This window comes from Ailuropoda melanoleuca, chromosome 5 (assembly GCF_002007445.2).
Source record: "Ailuropoda melanoleuca isolate Jingjing chromosome 5, ASM200744v2, whole genome shotgun sequence".
Lineage (NCBI taxonomy): Eukaryota > Metazoa > Chordata > Mammalia > Carnivora > Ursidae > Ailuropoda > Ailuropoda melanoleuca.
In genome coordinates this window covers 83,955,804-83,973,526 of record NC_048222.1, presented here as the reverse complement: position 1 = coordinate 83,973,526, position 17,723 = coordinate 83,955,804, and the positions used below count along the sequence as shown (strand labels likewise).

At 36.1% G+C, this 17,723-nt stretch overlaps 1 protein-coding gene across 1 annotated transcript in view; it reads right to left on the bottom strand.

Annotated features, from left to right (window-relative positions):
- Positions 1-13,022: 13,022 nt before the first annotated feature.
- The window catches only part of FBXO8 (F-box protein 8), a 50,900-nt gene continuing 46,199 nt past the window's right edge, over positions 13,023-17,723 (bottom strand). Inside the window, exon 6 of the mRNA XM_002922637.4 lies at positions 13,023-17,463. Coding sequence (XP_002922683.1) covers positions 17,276-17,463 — 188 coding nt within the window. The 3' untranslated portion in view covers positions 13,023-17,275. The remainder of the gene's footprint in view (positions 17,464-17,723) is intronic.

The window sequence follows — 17,723 nt, the reverse complement described above, 5'->3', positions numbered from 1 at the left end:
AGATATGTAAGAAATGATTGTACTTATAAAACTGTTACTTAAGTCTTTTTTTCTCAGAAGAGCAAAAAACCTCAGAAAGCAATTGCATTGCAACTTGCATTTTCAAAGTCTTTGAAACTTGAGTATTTTAATTCATAAGTTATATCTTTATCATTCTAAAAAAAATTTAGGCTTCTTCAAAGCTGTCATTCTAAAATGTCTTGTGTGGTAGACTATTTATGTAAGGTTGCATTTCCTGTTGACTGGGTCAGAATAAAGTCATTGCTTTGGATATAATACTTACTTGGATGTGTGTGCATATTTGTTTAAAACTATGAACCCTGGAGAGAGTTTTAATTCTATGCAACATAAATGAGTTTTATAAAAGGAATATAGAGTTTCACCTAAAAAAAAGATTTGTATCTCAACAATATATTATTGTGTTAGGATACTGTCAGTCTAAGAGCAGCTTGATTTGAAAAAATGATTAAGTTCTTTTAATGAACTGCTAACATACTGCCCTGAGACATATGGATACATATTTTGCTGATTTTAGAATGGAATATAATGCTTCTGAGAAAGAAACTTGAGGTAGATTACTTAATGAATTTTTTCCGGCCCAAATGCTAAAACACCGGCATATGTTTTGCTGTTTAAAATACTTCCAAAAGATGGGGTGGCTGGGTGGCTCAGTCCTTAAGTATCTGCCTTCGGCTCAGGGTGTGATCCTTGCATTCTGGGATCGAGCCCCACATCAGGCTCCTCCGCGGGAAGCCTGCTTCTTCCTCTCCCACTCCCCCGCTTGTGTTCCCTCTCTCGCTGGCTGTCTCTATCTCTGTCAAATACATAAATAAAATCTTTTAAAAAAATATTTCCAAAAGAGAGTCTCAAAAATCAAAAAGATATTAGGGGAATACTCTATTTAAAAATTACAATCATTAAAAAAATAAATAAAAATTATTATCATTATTCTGTTTTTTAAAAGCACCAGCCTTTATGAAATATAGTTAAGAGAAATATAGTTAAGAGTCACTAACACTTTAGGCTCATTGAAGTAGAAACATGGAATGTTATTTTGAAAAAGAAATATATGTATATTCATACATATACATATGTACTCTTTTTAAAAAGAGAGCTGAAAGGGCTTCATAATTCGGGGCAGCAGAAAAAGGGAATAGCAAACATCACAGCCCAAAGCAAGAAGAAAGCCAGCCATGGTTTATTAGAGTAAAAAGAAAGGGTATTTTCCAGGCTAGATTTAGTTTTATTTGGAGCAGGAAGGGTGAAAGAGAGGTAGGTTCTCACCATCTAAATTAAATTATCTGGATTATCTGTCTACATAGTGCAATGATGACATTTCCTGTTCCTAAAGAGCTATGTAGAGATATCTGTAACCCAAAAACATAGAACCCACCATTTACTTTGGAAATAATTTTGAACTTTCCATTTAGTTAGGAAACACATTTAGCCAATATCATACTGTAACTATATTTTCGATTATATTCTCCATAAAATAGTCTTTAAATGAAGTTACCTCCAATTACTTATTGATCATCCACCAAGTACCAGGCATTGTTCTAGGAACATCAATGAACAAAACAAACAAAATCCTTGCCCTCCACAGCTGGGCAATTCTTTCTGAAGAGTATGGAAATCAATACTTGAGGGGGAAATCTTGTAGTTTTCATGTTGTCCACTAGGTGGCAAAGTGTGCAAAACTGACCACTTGATGTGGAGCAAAATTTGGTGCAAAGAATAGCTTATTTCTATGAAAATTTCCACCATATTTTGCTTTAAATGTCTCTTTTTGAGCATTACAGGTAAGACTAGATTCTGTGTTCAGTTTACAAAGCATTCCTTGCTAGGCGCTCACCATGTCAAGGAAAGAATACAGCCAGCTGCATTCCATGGAAGTCTGTCTACAAGATCCCCTAGCTTATTTTAAGAAATTTTGCTTTTTTATTTCCCATATTTCTCTGTACTCTCTGGTGTGTGGATTATAGAAAATTACCTAAGCGTTTTGCATAAGGTCCCACAAAGCCTTGGGTCAATTTTATTCACATTTAACAGAGATAAATTTAGGTACCACACTGCAATTTCAAATTTGGGGAGTTATCATTCAAAACGTTAACATATTGGAATAACATCCATGTGAATGAATAGTCAAACACATATGCCAATATAAACATGCATGCAGTCATGTATATGTTTTGTTTTCAGAGGCCCCTTACATGAGAGTCACACTTACGAAGAAATAAAATTACTTCATGTAATCAGATCTCTTCTTTGGGATAGAAGATAAGATATTTTCAAATGAAATTGGACTTTTATTCATCTTTACATTTCCTAAAGAGATAAAAATAATTTTCTCATTAGAAAAAATGGTTTATACACCACGTAGAAATACGTGCAGAATTGTTCACACATAGAGTTGGAGGTTCTCCTGTGTTTCTTACTATACAAAGTCAGGATCTTTGTTACTGAGTGGTCTTTAAATAGGAAGGCGAGATGTTGAGGTATTTGTGTGAAGATGCTCTCTCCGACACACGAGGAAAGTCTCTGTGTTCTTTTTCTAAGGACAGAATTAATAGAACGTTAACATGTTAAGATGGACAACTGAAAATTTTCTCATCACATTTTCTTTCACTTTGGCCCTGGTGATTTTCAATCCATTTGAAATGCATGGATCACACTTTGGGCATGAGGTTTGACGACAGTGGCAAATAAACAAACAAAAAAAAAAAAAAAGAAAGAGAGAGAGAGAGAATATTTTAATACATAAGTTGGAAATATGGGTGAGATTCCCAGTAGATGTAATTGTTTTAGAGTTACCTGAATTCTAGGGTAACTATTGTTTGATGCAAAGTGCAAATATTTATGTGGAACTTAGTGCTTTCAACACACAACAGGGCACCAATTTATATCTGCTCTGCTTGGCCCAGGGGGCCCTCCAGCATAGTTGAATGATAATAACTTTATTTACTGATAACAGTGATTACTTCATACAGAAATCATTTGTATAAAATTTATTTGTAGCTCTTAATGTAGTCAAGCAAGGTGTGGCATGGAATTCCTAGTGAAAGATCGATTCTTTTTTTTAATATGTATTTTTTAAGATTTTATTTATTTCAGAGAGAGCAAGGGAGCACAGATGGAGAGGGAGAAGGCGACTCAGGGCTTAATCCCAGGACCCTGGGATCACGACCTGAGCCGTAGGCAGATGCTTAACCGACTGAGCCACCCAGGGGCCCCAAAATGTACTTATTAATATAATTTTAAATTGTAAAAGGATTTCTTTGTATGAACAAAAGGAGGGACAATTACAAGGGGTTCAGGTATATAAAGTGCCCCTAAACTGAAGATAGCAGCTGGTTGTGATCCCTACTGACAGCGAAACAAGAAAACCCTCAGATTTAAGCACAGGGAGACTTGGAGACCTTATGTTAGAAAAAGGTGGAAGAATTTTAAGGAAATTAGAGTTATAAATAATGGACTGGATTGTAATGGGAGTTCATGGAATCTCCCTCACTTCGGGTCTTTACCAGTAGAATTTTATATCAATAATCTGAGTTTGATTTTATTTATTTTTATTTATTTTTATTTTTTGGTCTCTACCTCTCTTCCTTCTTCCTCAACCCCTCATTACATCTGCTCTGAATTTTAAGTCCTGAGAATACAGCTTTTAGTGGTTTTAAAGTAATCCCATCACAAAATTCTTTAATGAATTTATTACAATGAAATTGTATTCTGGGCTGCATTCATTTTAGGCTTTTCTTATGGACTTACTGTTTGCTTTTTTTCTCAACCAGAATTTTACTTTTACAATATTATAATAAACAGAATAAAACTTTAAACTAAAATTTTTAAAAACCACAAAATCTTCAATAAATCGAAGTTTTCATTCAACCATATTTTCTACTCACGTTTTTCAGTACACAAACACAGTTTTTTCAGAGTTGTAATTACTGTATACAATTCGTAGGGGTTTCTTTTTACTTAACATTTTATCATAAACAGTTCCCTAATTCTTAGCTGGGTTTTATATTTTCCTAATGGATAAACTCCCTCGGATTTCTTCTCTAAACATACTCCTTCCCAACGTTCCTCATCTCAAGTGAATGACACCACCATCTACCTAGTTTTTAAAGCCAAAAACCTAGCAGCATCCAGTTCTTAAGATCCCTCCGGCCACCATTCTTTCCCAAGCCTCCCAGGCTTTCGTTTGTCCAACCTCAGAAGCCTGAGAAAACTGCTCTCCTTACTTTCATTCTTGCTCCAGCCAGTTATCCATTCCTCACACAGCAGTCACAGTATTATTTCAAAAACATAAATCACACCACATCACTCCTCTTTAAAAATCCTTCTGTAACTATCCACAGCCCTTGAATAAGATCCAAATGCCTTACCACCACCTACCAGGCCAGGCAAGATAGGACCTCCGCCTTCTTCTCAAAACCTGCCTGCCTTCCTGAACGAATTTGCTCGTTCATTCATTCGTGCGTGCATTCTCCAAATATTTATTGATGTTTTCTTATGTTTCAGTGACTTTTTTAAGGTGCTTGGAATAGAGAGGTGAATGAAAGAGTGTCTTGTTTCCTGAAGCTTACATTCTATTGTACGTGAATGTTTGTGCCTCACAGCTCTTGCATTGGCTTCTCCCTCTGCTTTGGAATATTCTTGTTCGGATCTTCTCAGGGATGGTGTGTTTAGACAGATACAGACAGGCATGTAACATATCTATCACTGTAGCCAGTGTATGGTGACCTCTAAAGTCGTGTTTATCTTCTGAGTGTACTTGTGAAGGCAAATGACTTAATGAATACGAAGCCCTTAGCAGAGTAATCTTGATAGAGCACTAAAATCAAAGTTCTCTGTAATTTTGATTTTATTTTTAAATATTTCCCAAATCATCCCAGAGATTTCTGAGACTAGGTTTCCTATAGTGTTGACCAAACTACAAAATGAACTTCTCTACAAGAATCCTAAGTCACAAAATACATTTCCAAGATGCTGAAAGATTATTTCCTTCCAGAGCCAGAGCTCTGCTGTGCAGCGTGGTACAAATATCCCCAGCCTAACGGTATGGTTTTTATCATGGATACCAACTGGAAAATAATTTAGAGATGTTCTTGATTGGAAACAAATTTTGACCCTTTGGTGCGTTACATTCACAACGTTTCCACTGAAAAGTGTTTAAACTTTTATTATTGCATTTATCACATTGTATTATAGTCACGGATAGGGTGACCATACTTCCTAGTTTATGCCTGTTGTCTTGAAGTACCATCTGGTTTAGCATTTTAGCACTCTCAAAAGTGTCCTGGTTCAGACAATAAACTCTGTAGTCCCCCAAGTTATGAGGCAGGTGCCTGGCTGGAGAGGCTGAGAAGCACTGGGGTGGTCCAGAGCCAAGTGTGGGCCGGCTGGAGAAATTGGTGAGGCGGGTGACGAAGAGACGTCTGGCCGATTTGTGCGCTGGGAAGGGCTTTGGGGGAAGAGTTAGCCACTGGTGGCCGAAGGCAGAAGCAGAGGAGTCAGGAGGGCCTCAAAGACTGTGGCTAAGCCCTGTGAGGAGGGGACTCCGCCCCCTCCCCTATCCCCACCACCCCGTTTCTGCTAAGAACACCCATTCTAAGACAGTGAGGACTGCAGAGAACAGAACCATTTTGGCTCTCTGAGAGCTTGCAGTTATAAATGTATTAGTGGGCAGCGTCCTGGTGAAGAAATGAGGGCAATGAGACATAACCTGGAAGAAGCTTTGTAACGCTTCACCCCAGGGAGGTGTGAAAACAATTAACCAGAGTTTCTAGGCATTCTGAGAAATAGTCAGGTGGGGGCGGATTTGCATGGGTCTCAGTCACCAGCGCAAGATTTAATTTGCTTTAGGATAATTATAGTTTTGAGTATTCCAATTATAGAATCAATTATAGTCTATCAATTTACAAAGAATAGTTGATAAGTAGAACACCTCACATCCGAGAGGAATTTTTTCTGAACAGACAGTATCTTGGTTACTTAGTTCTAAAATTGTACTGAGAAAGATTTTTAAATTGAAACAGGATGAATTTTTTATATCTAAGACATGTTATTAAAGCACTTAGAGATTTTTGGAGATGTGGTTTGAGAACACTTATCAATATCAAAATGTTCACTCAACAACTTTGTCTTTAGATCCTACAGTGTTTCATGCACCGTGCCGAGTGATCATGACGGCATATTTATCTGCTCTGCTGTTTCTTCTACATTTTTATGCTGAAGACTCTCCCAAAATGTTATCTCAGCTTTCATCTCTAATCTCTGCGTTGTTATACATGTCTAAACTAACTGCTGAATAATGATTCCCGTAACTGTCCTATTTGTACTTTACATCTAACTGAGAAAAGGGAGCTCATTCTCTCCTTCCATTCGCCACCTTACACCCAACCCAAGTGAACTTGCCTTTCAATTGTGTCCGTCTATTGTGTTGTAATGGCAACATCTTCTTCAGACCATTTGGAGTAATTCTTAACCCCTTCCTCTTTATATCCAACAGCTGGTAGTTTGCCAAGATGGTTTACTTCCCAAATGTCTCATAGATATGTCCTCCATTTCCACGCCCAGTACCAATGCTGAAGGTCAGCTGTCCATATTTCGCTTGTGTAAGTACAGGGGCCTCTTCATTGATCTCCTTGAATGCACTACATTCTGTTGCATTTCGAGTTCATGCTTTAGATTGGCTTTAGAAAGATCTTCCTAAATCACAGATCAGAAATGACACCGTTCTTCACAAAACTTTCTAATTGCCTACAAAACTAAAGTACCAAATCCCTATTTCAGCTTATGTAATCCAATCTATAGTTTCTGGTCATCTCTTCCACACACTCATTGCTCACACCTTATCCTCCAGGTCCAGCAGATCAGTGACCATTCCACACCCCCCCTCGGCACTGTTGCCATGACTTGGATCATGCTGTTTCCCCCGAACCAGTAATACATCTACTGAAATACGATTCATCCTTCACACTCAGCTAGTAAGTGTGTTTTGTTTCATTTTTTAAGATTTTATTTGTCACAGAGAGAGAGAGAACAAGCAGCGGGATGGGCAGGCAGAGGAGAAGCAGACTCCCTGCTGAGCAAGGAGCCCATTGAAGGGCTCCATCCCAGCACCCTGGGATCACGACTTGAGCCGAAGGCAGACACTTAACTGACTGAGGCACGCAGGCATCCCTCAGCTAGGGAATGTTAATTGTTTACTCCTCTAAAATGGTAGCTGTCATTTTCTTTCCTAAGATCTTTTAGTACATTTTCTTCTGCTGTTTGTTAAGGTTAGCAATATACAAAATGTACTTGGGAGTCGGCCTCTCTTGATTCCTGTAAATGTTCATGTGAACCTCCGAAAGTCACATAACTTCTCCAGACCTCTGCAAAATTGTGGTGTTCTATATAAAGTATTATAGAACTATATGGACTATGGTTGTCTTCCCCCCGCTGAAGTCTTTGATGGTAAGGGACAGTTTTCTTCACTTTTGTCTCTTTCACAGTCAATTCCTTCCTCACACAAAATGAGCCATCTTTAAATGCGTATTTTAATATTTAAATTAAAACATCACTGTATTGTAAAACAGTGTCCTAAGTTTATGCCATGTTATAGGTACATGGGGGGTATAGTAAACTTGAATATGTGAGAAATGAGATTTCCCTTAAATAATGAGAAAAGCACGAAATGAATTAGAATGGCTTTTAGGGAGCAGGACATGCCTGTAATATGATCTGCTATATTAAGGTTTTAAAGAAATTAATGTAATAATAATTGAAAGTCTTACAAACTAAATTCTACACCTGCAAGTAATATTACACCATGTGTTAACTAACTGAAATTTAAATAAAAACTTGAAAAAAAAAGTATTAGAAACTCTTCAAGTCAATGAAAAGGGAAACCACTGAGGAGGGGAAAGGCAAAGCATTGTTCCACTTAATGGTATGAAATAAAAAGAAACATGGAGCGCCTGGGTGGTTCAGTCTGTTAAGCGTCTGCCTTCAGCTCAGGTCATGAACTCGGGGTCCTGGAATCCAGTCCTACATCGGGCTCCCTGCTTAGTGGGGAGTCTCCCTCTTCTCTGCCCCTCCCCCTGCTCTTGCTCCTGCTCTCTCTCTCTCACAAAAATAAATAAAAAAATCTTTTAAAAAAATAAAAAGAAATATGGAGCCAAGTACTGGCCATACCTAGTGCAAAGTGACTTCAGCTATCAAACTCTAAATGTGCAAAATTCATCTCTGTTGAGAGAATGATGCATTCGGCTATGATGTTTAACACAAAACATTAAGCATTTGATTCTGCTAACTTCCCTTGCTCTGACTCCATGATCATCAACCAACTTTCTGGATGTTGGTAAAGAAAGAGAATGTACTGATCACATTCAGTAAGTTTCCACTGTAGCACTTCCTTCAGTTCTAGATTTAAAAAATCAGTGCCATGAAAAATACATTGCTTGAGGTCTATTGATAAAAACAGATTTTGAGGCTGAGAACCAGACCCAGAACCAACAAATTCATCATGATAATAAATGCTACCCTGGGAATGCTGTTCCAAGGGCATTGGATTTCACCTAATCTAAGCTGAGCTTGGCCGCAGTCAAGAGTTTTTCATTCCTCTGGCTTATTATTGACAATGGCTATATAATCTTTTTTGGGGTTGCATTTTGGAAAATCCTATGCATTATTTTCTTTGCTCCAAGATTAACTAAGGGAAGGAGAAAATATATATATATTTTTTGAGTTATATAGTAAAAACAAGTATCTCCAAAGTGAAATAAAATGAATAACTGAATCCCTTCATACACATGATTACCTACATTGGATACTGAAGTCCATTGGGGGGGGGTTACATAACAAAGTAGCTAGATTGCAACACTAAAATTGATACTTATTAAAAATAGTGTATATAATTTGAGAGTTTTAGAGATATAATAAACTATTTGATGGCCTCAGGATGGGAAATGACATTTGCCTTGACAGAAACTCACTGTGAGGCAATGTGATGGGTGGGAGAGTGCTGGTAGATACACAGAGCTACTCTGTTTTGCTCCTTTTATTGTCCTTACAGTAAGAGTAGTGGCCTCGATCAACTCTCCTAGACGTTTTCACTTTTCTGTAAATCTGCAAGCAGATTCATTGGCAGTCAGGCCCTGGCAGGGCTCTGTCTCCTGGGGTTGCACACATTCACAATTCAGGAGAGAGGACTCCTCTAAAACTGTTTAACATGAAAGCATTCTCTGTTCATGTTTCGTTTGGATAAAAATTGGCAAATATTCATTATGTTAAACTTCCACAAACGTAGTGTAGTCTTCAGATGTCTATCCTATCCTCAAACCTTCAACACGATTTTGTTAGAAGCAATTCCTTTTGCCTGAACTCTTTCAGGAAGGCTTTCAAAGAAGATGATAAACACTGGTATTGTTTTCTTTTGCAGCTTAACACCAAAGCAAAAATACATATTGCTTTAACCATCCATAACTGACCATATTCATTAATTTGGTTTTAGCTAATCACATTGATTGTTTTTAAACTTAAGTACACGAATGAGCATAAAAGGGTGTGTTAAGTCAGATCACAATCTTTTGGCTTAATTTAAAAACCTGATAATAAAACTGGGTCATGCTGACTGCTAAGACGTGTTTTCAAAAGTGAAAAACAATTTTATTTTTAAAGAATGCTTCACCTTAATTCTTCAAAAAAAAAAAAAAAAAGGAAAGCAGAAAAGTAACCTGAGATCCTAGAATCCCTTTTTATTTTAATTTTTAAAATAAATTAGGGAGGAGAGACATTAGTGAAGATTTTGGCTTTACATAGTTTCCTTTGGAAAGCGTCAGCAACTTAAATATTTTTCTTTTTCTTTTTCTTTTCTTTCTTTCTTTCTTTCTTTCTTTCTTTCTTTCTTTCTTTCTTTCTTTCTTCTTTCTTCCTTTCTAACCACTGAAATATTTAAAAAGTGATTAGCTACTTGCAAAGAGAGTGAAAACATTACCTTAGGTATGTGTGTCCCCAAAACTTACATATTTCTGATTCAGACTTTTAAACTGTCGATACCCAGGAGACAAATGCCATTGATGTGTACCTGGCACTACTTCTGCCAGTTAATTTTTTCCCCAGAGAGTGGTTTTGGGCGACAGAGTGGCGTCCGGGCTCCCCGGGTTGTTGCACTGACAAACTGCAGTGGTGGTAAAGTCAAGGAGCCTGACAAAATCTCATTAATCATTTTAAATTAAATCCAACCTTCCTGTCCAACTGCACCAAGAAGAAAGCCATTTTTTTTTTTTTTTAACAAATGAAAATTTCCTCAGTAAAGATTTGGTCTCTTTCTCTTATTGGTCTTTAATTTGATGAGACAAAAATAATATAAAACAATCCACTTTTCGAAGTTTGAAAACAAAACATTTGTCCAGAAATGATTTAACAGATCAACCAAGTGTCTTTTAAAAACAAAACAAATTTTGAATAAAAATACATGGAAACATTCTGAGGGGAAACTATACTGGTTAATTTAGGGACACCATTTATCTTTATTTTCTGAATAGTTCAGGGAATTTATTTAGTTCTATCTAAAATATATGATCCTTAATAATATTTGAAGGTGGAAATAAGCTCATTATCCATATCTTGGTATATTTTACTCCAGATTTTTGTGGTGTTTTATAGTAAGTTGTAATGTGTGTGTGTGCACACATACATACATATACATATATGCATAATTTCATAGCCTTTTGGTATTCATAATGATTTGTAACTGCTTTCCCATATTATTCATTAATATCATAGCTTCACAGTGATACATGATGAAGACATATTTTGGTCTACTTGACCAGTGCCTAACGTAGTGTCTGGTACATAGCATGTACTCAAATATCTGCTAGTTATTTGTTTGAACAGCCCCAAGTTTTGGGCATTCCAGTTATTTCCTTTTTTTTTCCCCTTGAATTAAAAACAATGACAGAACTAAAATGTAAGTACCGCCTTTTCCCTATTTTGGATTATTTCCTTAGGATGGCTTCTCACAGTGGACATATTCAGTTAGGAATGCTTAAAAAGAAACTAGGCAGTTAACAGCATGATATTTAAGAAGTTCATTTTAAACACAGGAAAACAGACTCCAATTACAATAAAGAAACTGTTATCTCAAATGTTAAGACTTCTGAATATGCTTAGTCTCATCAAGCACCATATTAATCATATTGTAAAACATGTAAAAGATCAATTTAGAGAAGTAAAAATATCAACGGCTTAAATCGAGATTAAAAAAAAGACAATCTTAAAGTAGTGATTCATCCAAATATTTAAAATCAGAAGTCCTCTAGAGATGAATTTATATCAAGAATAATACACAGGTTGAATTTGTTTTTCAATATTTTTAAGAAGTTAATTAACTCTAATATGTTCCAACTTACAAACCACATACACCTGAAAGCTCCAAATATATTTTTAAAAAATGGACATATTAAAGCCATTTTCCTATGTGCTTATGTACAAACTAAACCAGATCTAAAATAATTCAGTTGGGCAAGGTCTATGTGAGGTACTGAGGGAGATATAAGAATAAAATTTCCACCTGAAAGAATTGGAACAGTTGCCCTGGAGAGGAAAGAGTCTAAGAGGACTTTGAAGGGCAAATAACACTGCAACAGGTAAATGTGAGGAGAGGTTACGAGCTTTCAAAAACAAAACAAAACAAAAAACAAAAACAACAAAAAAAACACCAGCAAAATTAATGGAAGGATGAAAATACAGGGTTCATTGAAATTGGAGAGTGTTAGTTTTAACAAATGTACTTAGGAAAAATCCTGCTGATGATAAATCTGGATGACTCAAAGTTTTTGAGCACTTTTGTCCCTTGCCTTCTTTTCTTAAAAAACAAACCAACCAACCTATATATTAGAAAACCTAACTGGTAATTATGTATATAGGAAAAATGCACTAGCAGTACAGTTGGTACGGTATGTTCTGGCCCTGAAGCGGCACAGCTCTTAGCGGGGATGGAAGGTGTAGACAGGTCTGAGTTGCGGTGGACCATAAGTACTCTTGTGGGTTTCAGCAGAGCTCAGATTACCCATTGGGGAAGAGAATATTTGGTCAGAGACAATATAAAACCCATTAGCACTACTGTAACTAAAGAACTCAGCCTTAAGTGGAAAAGGTAGACTCAAAGAAGCCTAAGTGTAGATAGGAAAAAAACCACTTGGTTGAACTGTACCAAATACAACTCGGCATCCATCTTGAAACTCCACTTCCCTAGTTTTCCAGACACCATTCTTCCCCGGTCCTTCTACAGACTTCACAAACTCTCTTTTTCTCTACCAAAACCTAAAATGCTGTGCTTCCCAAACATTTCTTTTTACTCAACAAACTTCCTAGAGGAGTTTTCTCCAGTGCTTCACTTAACAAAATACCTTTCAAATACGAATATGACCCCCAAACTTACATATTCAGACCTGATTTTTTTCTAGCCTTACTCTCCAGCTGCAACCAATGTTCTATTGATACTTTCAGATTCAAAATATCCAAAAGGTGGGATCGTTATCTGTTCCATATCACTCCGCTGGTTGCTTATCTTAGTAGTTCCCTTTGATAATAGGTCAACCAGATCCTTACACCAAACACCTTCCTTCAAAATCACTAAATCCCATCAATTTTCAGTTTTTGTTCGTTTTTTATTCGTTCCTCCTAAGTCCTCTGCCCCTTACCTAGTTCAGGCCTTATAATAGAAAGGCAGACTTTGAAAGCTTTGCTGAATAAGTTATATCCGAGGTGGATCTTAGATGATGAGTAGGGCAACTTTAGATATAGAAGGGAGAGCAGGATATCACAGAAAGACCAGCTTGTAAAAGACAAAGACAGATAAATCACATTTGAGGAATGCTGGAAATGAGGCTTTAAAGAAAGATAAACTGAGGCCAGATTGTACAGCCTTTTTTGTTTGTTTTTAAGGATTGATTGATTGATGGATGGATTGATTTACTTATTTCAGAGAGAGCGCATGTGTACAAGGGTGGGGGTGGGGTGGGGAAGACTTCCCACTTGAGCATGGAGCCTGACTCAGAGCTCAATTCCAGGACACTGAGATCATGACCCAAGCCGAAATCAAGAGTCAGATGCTCAACCAACTGAGCCACCCAGCTGCCCCCAGATAGTACAGCCTTATATGCCATGCTTAGGAGGATTAATTTTGTAGAAAGGGAGACATTGAGGACTTTAAACAGATGTGTCATAAGGAGCCTGTGTTTTAGAAAGATAAATTTGTTTTATCAGAAAGAAGTTCCACTAGTTTCTAACTTCAGGCAACTGGAAACATGTGGGAACATTATTTGTATGTCACAATAACCGAGGGATGCTCCTGGCATCTGGCAGGCAAAATCCAGGCATGCTGATGTTCTCTACTATAGGGCACAGTTTCCCATAGTGAACATCCTTCCCCCAAAACCAGTGGGACCTCCACTGGAAAACACTGAATTTCTAATTGAGTTAAGCATTCAGTAAATGTTTATTATGATGGGTTTTTAAAAAATAAACATTTAAATTTATAGTCACCTAGTTTTTAAAACACCAGGAATCAATCCCTATTCAGTAAGCACAGAAAGTGGTAAAAAGAATGCTGCCCACGGAAAGAGGTTTCTACGTCAAATGATGGCCCAGCAGCTCTTTCAGACCAACCCTCGAACAGGTAAAACCACAAACTCTGGACAAAGGACAGAAATGGGAAGCAACCCAAATAAAGGCTGACTCAGTGATATTTTTCAGGCTGACATTGAAAAGAATACGTGGGAGAAGAGAAAAGCGTGGGATGAATTTCCCATTTTTTGGCTTTTGCCTGAGGGCGGCCTCCAGTCTGCATCATAGCAGCTTTCGCTTTACGGACTTGAAGAACCGTGGGGCAGAGTTTGGGGCAATAGTAACTGCAAGAAAATGAAGAGATAAATAATGGCAAGTAAAGAAGAGCAAGCGCCCTAATTTCTGTGTATGAACTGTGCCCCAAACTCTGGCTTCTCTCTGAAGTATGTACACACAGAAAAAAGATTCCAGGTTAAAGAAGGGACCTGACATTTGAGCTACTTCAGGGGAGCAAGAGCTTGCAACTGAGTTCTGCCAGTTAACTTCCAGCTTAAAAAAAAAAAAAAGGCTTTGGAGAAATGTATCATAATACAGGGTTTCTACATATTTTATTTGCCGTGTCCAGGACAAAGTTTAAATTACTAACATATGAAGAAACAGGAAAATGTGATCTATTCTCAAAAGAAGAGACAATTGAAGAAGATGAAATGAGCAGATAAAGATTTAAAGCAGCTATTTAACTATGTTCAAGATTGTAAGGGAAAATGTGCTTGCAGTAAATGAAGATAGGAAATCTCAGCAGCACAGAAATATAAATTATAAAAACTTGAAGGAATTTCTAGAACCAAAAAGTATAGTAATTAAAAAAGTTCACTGAATGAGCTTAAAAGAAGAATGATTATAGAAGAGTCAGCGACCCAGAGCAGAATCAAGAGAAATAATCCAACTGAAGAAGAGAGGAAAAAAAGATTTAAAAAAATCTGTAAGATGATATCAAAAGTTCTAGCATATGTGTAAAAGGGGAGAAAAAAATGAGACTGAAGAATATTTGACAAAAGAACTGTCAGAGGAAAATGGGATTTTTATATACACAGGGAGAAAACGATTTGGATATATCGACTTCTTACTGGAAACATTGGAGGCCAAAAGACAGCAGAGGACTATCTTTAAAGTGCAAAAGGAGGGAAAAAAGTGTCAACGCGAATTATACACGCAGCAAAAGTATTCTTCAAAAAGGAAAACAAAACAAAGATATTTTCATGTTAAAGGAAACTGGATAATTAATTGCCAGCAGACCTGAACTGTCATAGATGTTAATATTTTTCAGGCTGTCATGAATGATACTACAAGGAAACTCAGATTTTCAGAAAGGAATAAAATCATTAGAAATGATAATGTGGGTCAATATAAACAAACGTTTTTCCTGTTGTTTAAAGTGTATATGACCACTCAAAGCATATTATTACAGTGTGGAGTTTGTAATGTATGCTATCTGTAATTCATATGACAACTGTAACAAATGGAGGAAGTGGGTAAACACCCCTATATGGTTACAAGGTTTCTATATTTTAAGTGAAGTGGTGCAAATATTAACTGTAAATAGGTTTTGTCAAGTTATATATCTTGATATAGGCTTGGTTTACTCAAGTGTATGCATTTATTAAGATTCATGGATTAGTACATTAATTACATTTACGTATTTCACTGAATGTAAATTTTACCTATAAAGAAAAAAAAATTAAAAAGTGGATCTCTAGCTAACAATATACAAGTTCAATTCTATAGGAAGAAAGTGTCCTGTGATGTCCGAAACCTGTATTACCTGTATTAAAACAATGATAGGTTGACTGACAGACAGAGGGATGGAAAAATATGTGCTAAAGTGAATGCAGTAATATTTTAATTATAAAATCTACATAGTGGTTATATATGCATTCTCTGTAAAATATTTTAATTTTTATATGTTTGAAAATTTTCATAAGAAAATGTTAAAAAAAGAATACTGCCAATCTACATTTATAATCAGGTCAGGGTGGAAAACATAAAACAGGAAAAAGGGGAAAACTGTGAAATGGAGGATACAAAAAAAGAAATAGAAGGAAAGAAAAGAGAGTAAAGCTAAAACAGAGGTAGAAAGAACCTAAAGGATAGAAAAAAAAGAAAAAAGAAAAAAGAAAAAAGAAAAGGAGACAGGGCAAGATGCCTGCCATTCATGGGAAAATAGAAACGATAAAATGTTATCATTATTGTTGGTCTTCTGAAACTTTCCAATAAATTAGTTTTGAAGTTAAAAATTACCAAGAATTACTTTGTCATGGAATTCAAAATTATGCAAATATGAAAATTTAGGTATTTTCCTCAAGACCTGAGAACTTGTTTACTTCCAGTCTAAAGTGACTTTCAAAATTGTTTATCTTATGTCTTGTCATTGAAAATTCTGTAGGACATCACTTGTAGTTGTAATATGACCAACCACTATTTACTTAGGACCAGATGTGGAAAGAAGCTGGGACTGTACACTTCCAGCAAAAGTTTCTAATCCTCCAAGTTGCACCCCTAAACTAGCAGTGCTACCCATCACATAGTGTCTCATTTCAAAGCTGAGGCTTTTCACTTAGCAGTATTTCCAGGAACTTCTGACTTATCATATAAATATACTGTTCTTTATCATTTCGATGCTATGTGTTTCATAATTAAAAAATTGTTAATTAAGCTATGCTTCATACATTTGCTCTCTAAGAAGCAGTATTTTTCCTTTCGTTACCAATCATGTAACATCCCTGAAGGCAGGGCCCATGTCTAAGTATTGCTACTACCTAGCGGAGTGTTTAGTACACGGAAGGTCCTTGGTAAATATTTGAATGAATCAATGAAGAAAATTTATTCTTTCACAATACCCCTTTCTCAACTGATTCTAAACAGAAATTATCAAGGTAAGAGAATGGTAAATTTTGACTAATTACAAGAGATATGTTTTAATAACATTCTGTTCCTATGTATGGGAATGCTAGATTTTAACACATTTTGCTATCTCAAGTAGTTTAAAGGACTTATGGAGAAATGACTGAGAACTTTTTTAAAAATGGAAAGTCAAGTGACGAATTTATATTATAAAAATAAGTGCCTGTTTTGCTTATTACTAGTAATAAATCGATATTCTTTTCAAAGTTCAAAGGAAGGAGAAACTGGTATTGGTTTTTATCCAAGTCAGATCCAATTTTTATGAAGACAGTAATAAGCTCAGATCAGAATCAAATAAATTTCAGAACTCAGTTTGAGAGAAAAAGGAAAGGCTTTAGTTAAAATCTTTACAATAAAATAATTATGATTATAAATCTCTTTAGTTAAATATGTACACATTACATGGTATTTTAAAAAAGAATGAAAATGAGTAGTTTTTCAAGCAAATCTAATGCACAAATACACCACCTTTTAGAGTATAATGTCAGTTTAACATTCTTAAACAGCTGTGTCAGACAATGGCTCTGCTTTGTGCAAAACATGATAAGCGAAATTAAGAAAAATTCTGTAAAATTCTTTAGTTCCCCAAGGAAATTACTAAAAAAGAAAATAGTAAAAGAAAAAAAGGTGTACACTCGAGCTTGATTGTATACAGAGGCTAGAATGACCAGCACTAATGTAACCCCCATATCTGCTAAATAAGTCCTTGGGTAACTTTAGTTTGAAGTTAATGGTTGAAGTCCTAGCAATTGTGCTTTTATGCAGCCACATGGCCAATAAGGTAGATGTTGTCATAAAGGTGCCCTACAAAATCTTCACTAATGTTTTGAGCAGCACGACGGGTATTTCGAATAAATTCTCTTTTTGACATTTTATTCTTCACATGAGGGCTAGTGAGGTCAATGGAAAGTAGAATCAAAGAGTAGCACAGTACATAGACAGCATCTGGAATTAAAAAGAAACACCTCAAATTATTAGGTGGTTTGAAAAATGTGGTCCCAAAGGCATTATCTAACACAAACATTTGTATAATTTAAAGAAATCAAGATTAGATCATAACTAAACATAGAATGGCCAACTCATCCCAGTTTGCCTAGGCCTTTTCCAGCTTTAGCACTGAAAATCCTATGTCCTGGGAAACTCTTCAGTCCTGGACAAACAGGGATGCTTGATCATCCTGAATGAACACCAGTTTAGCGAGTATT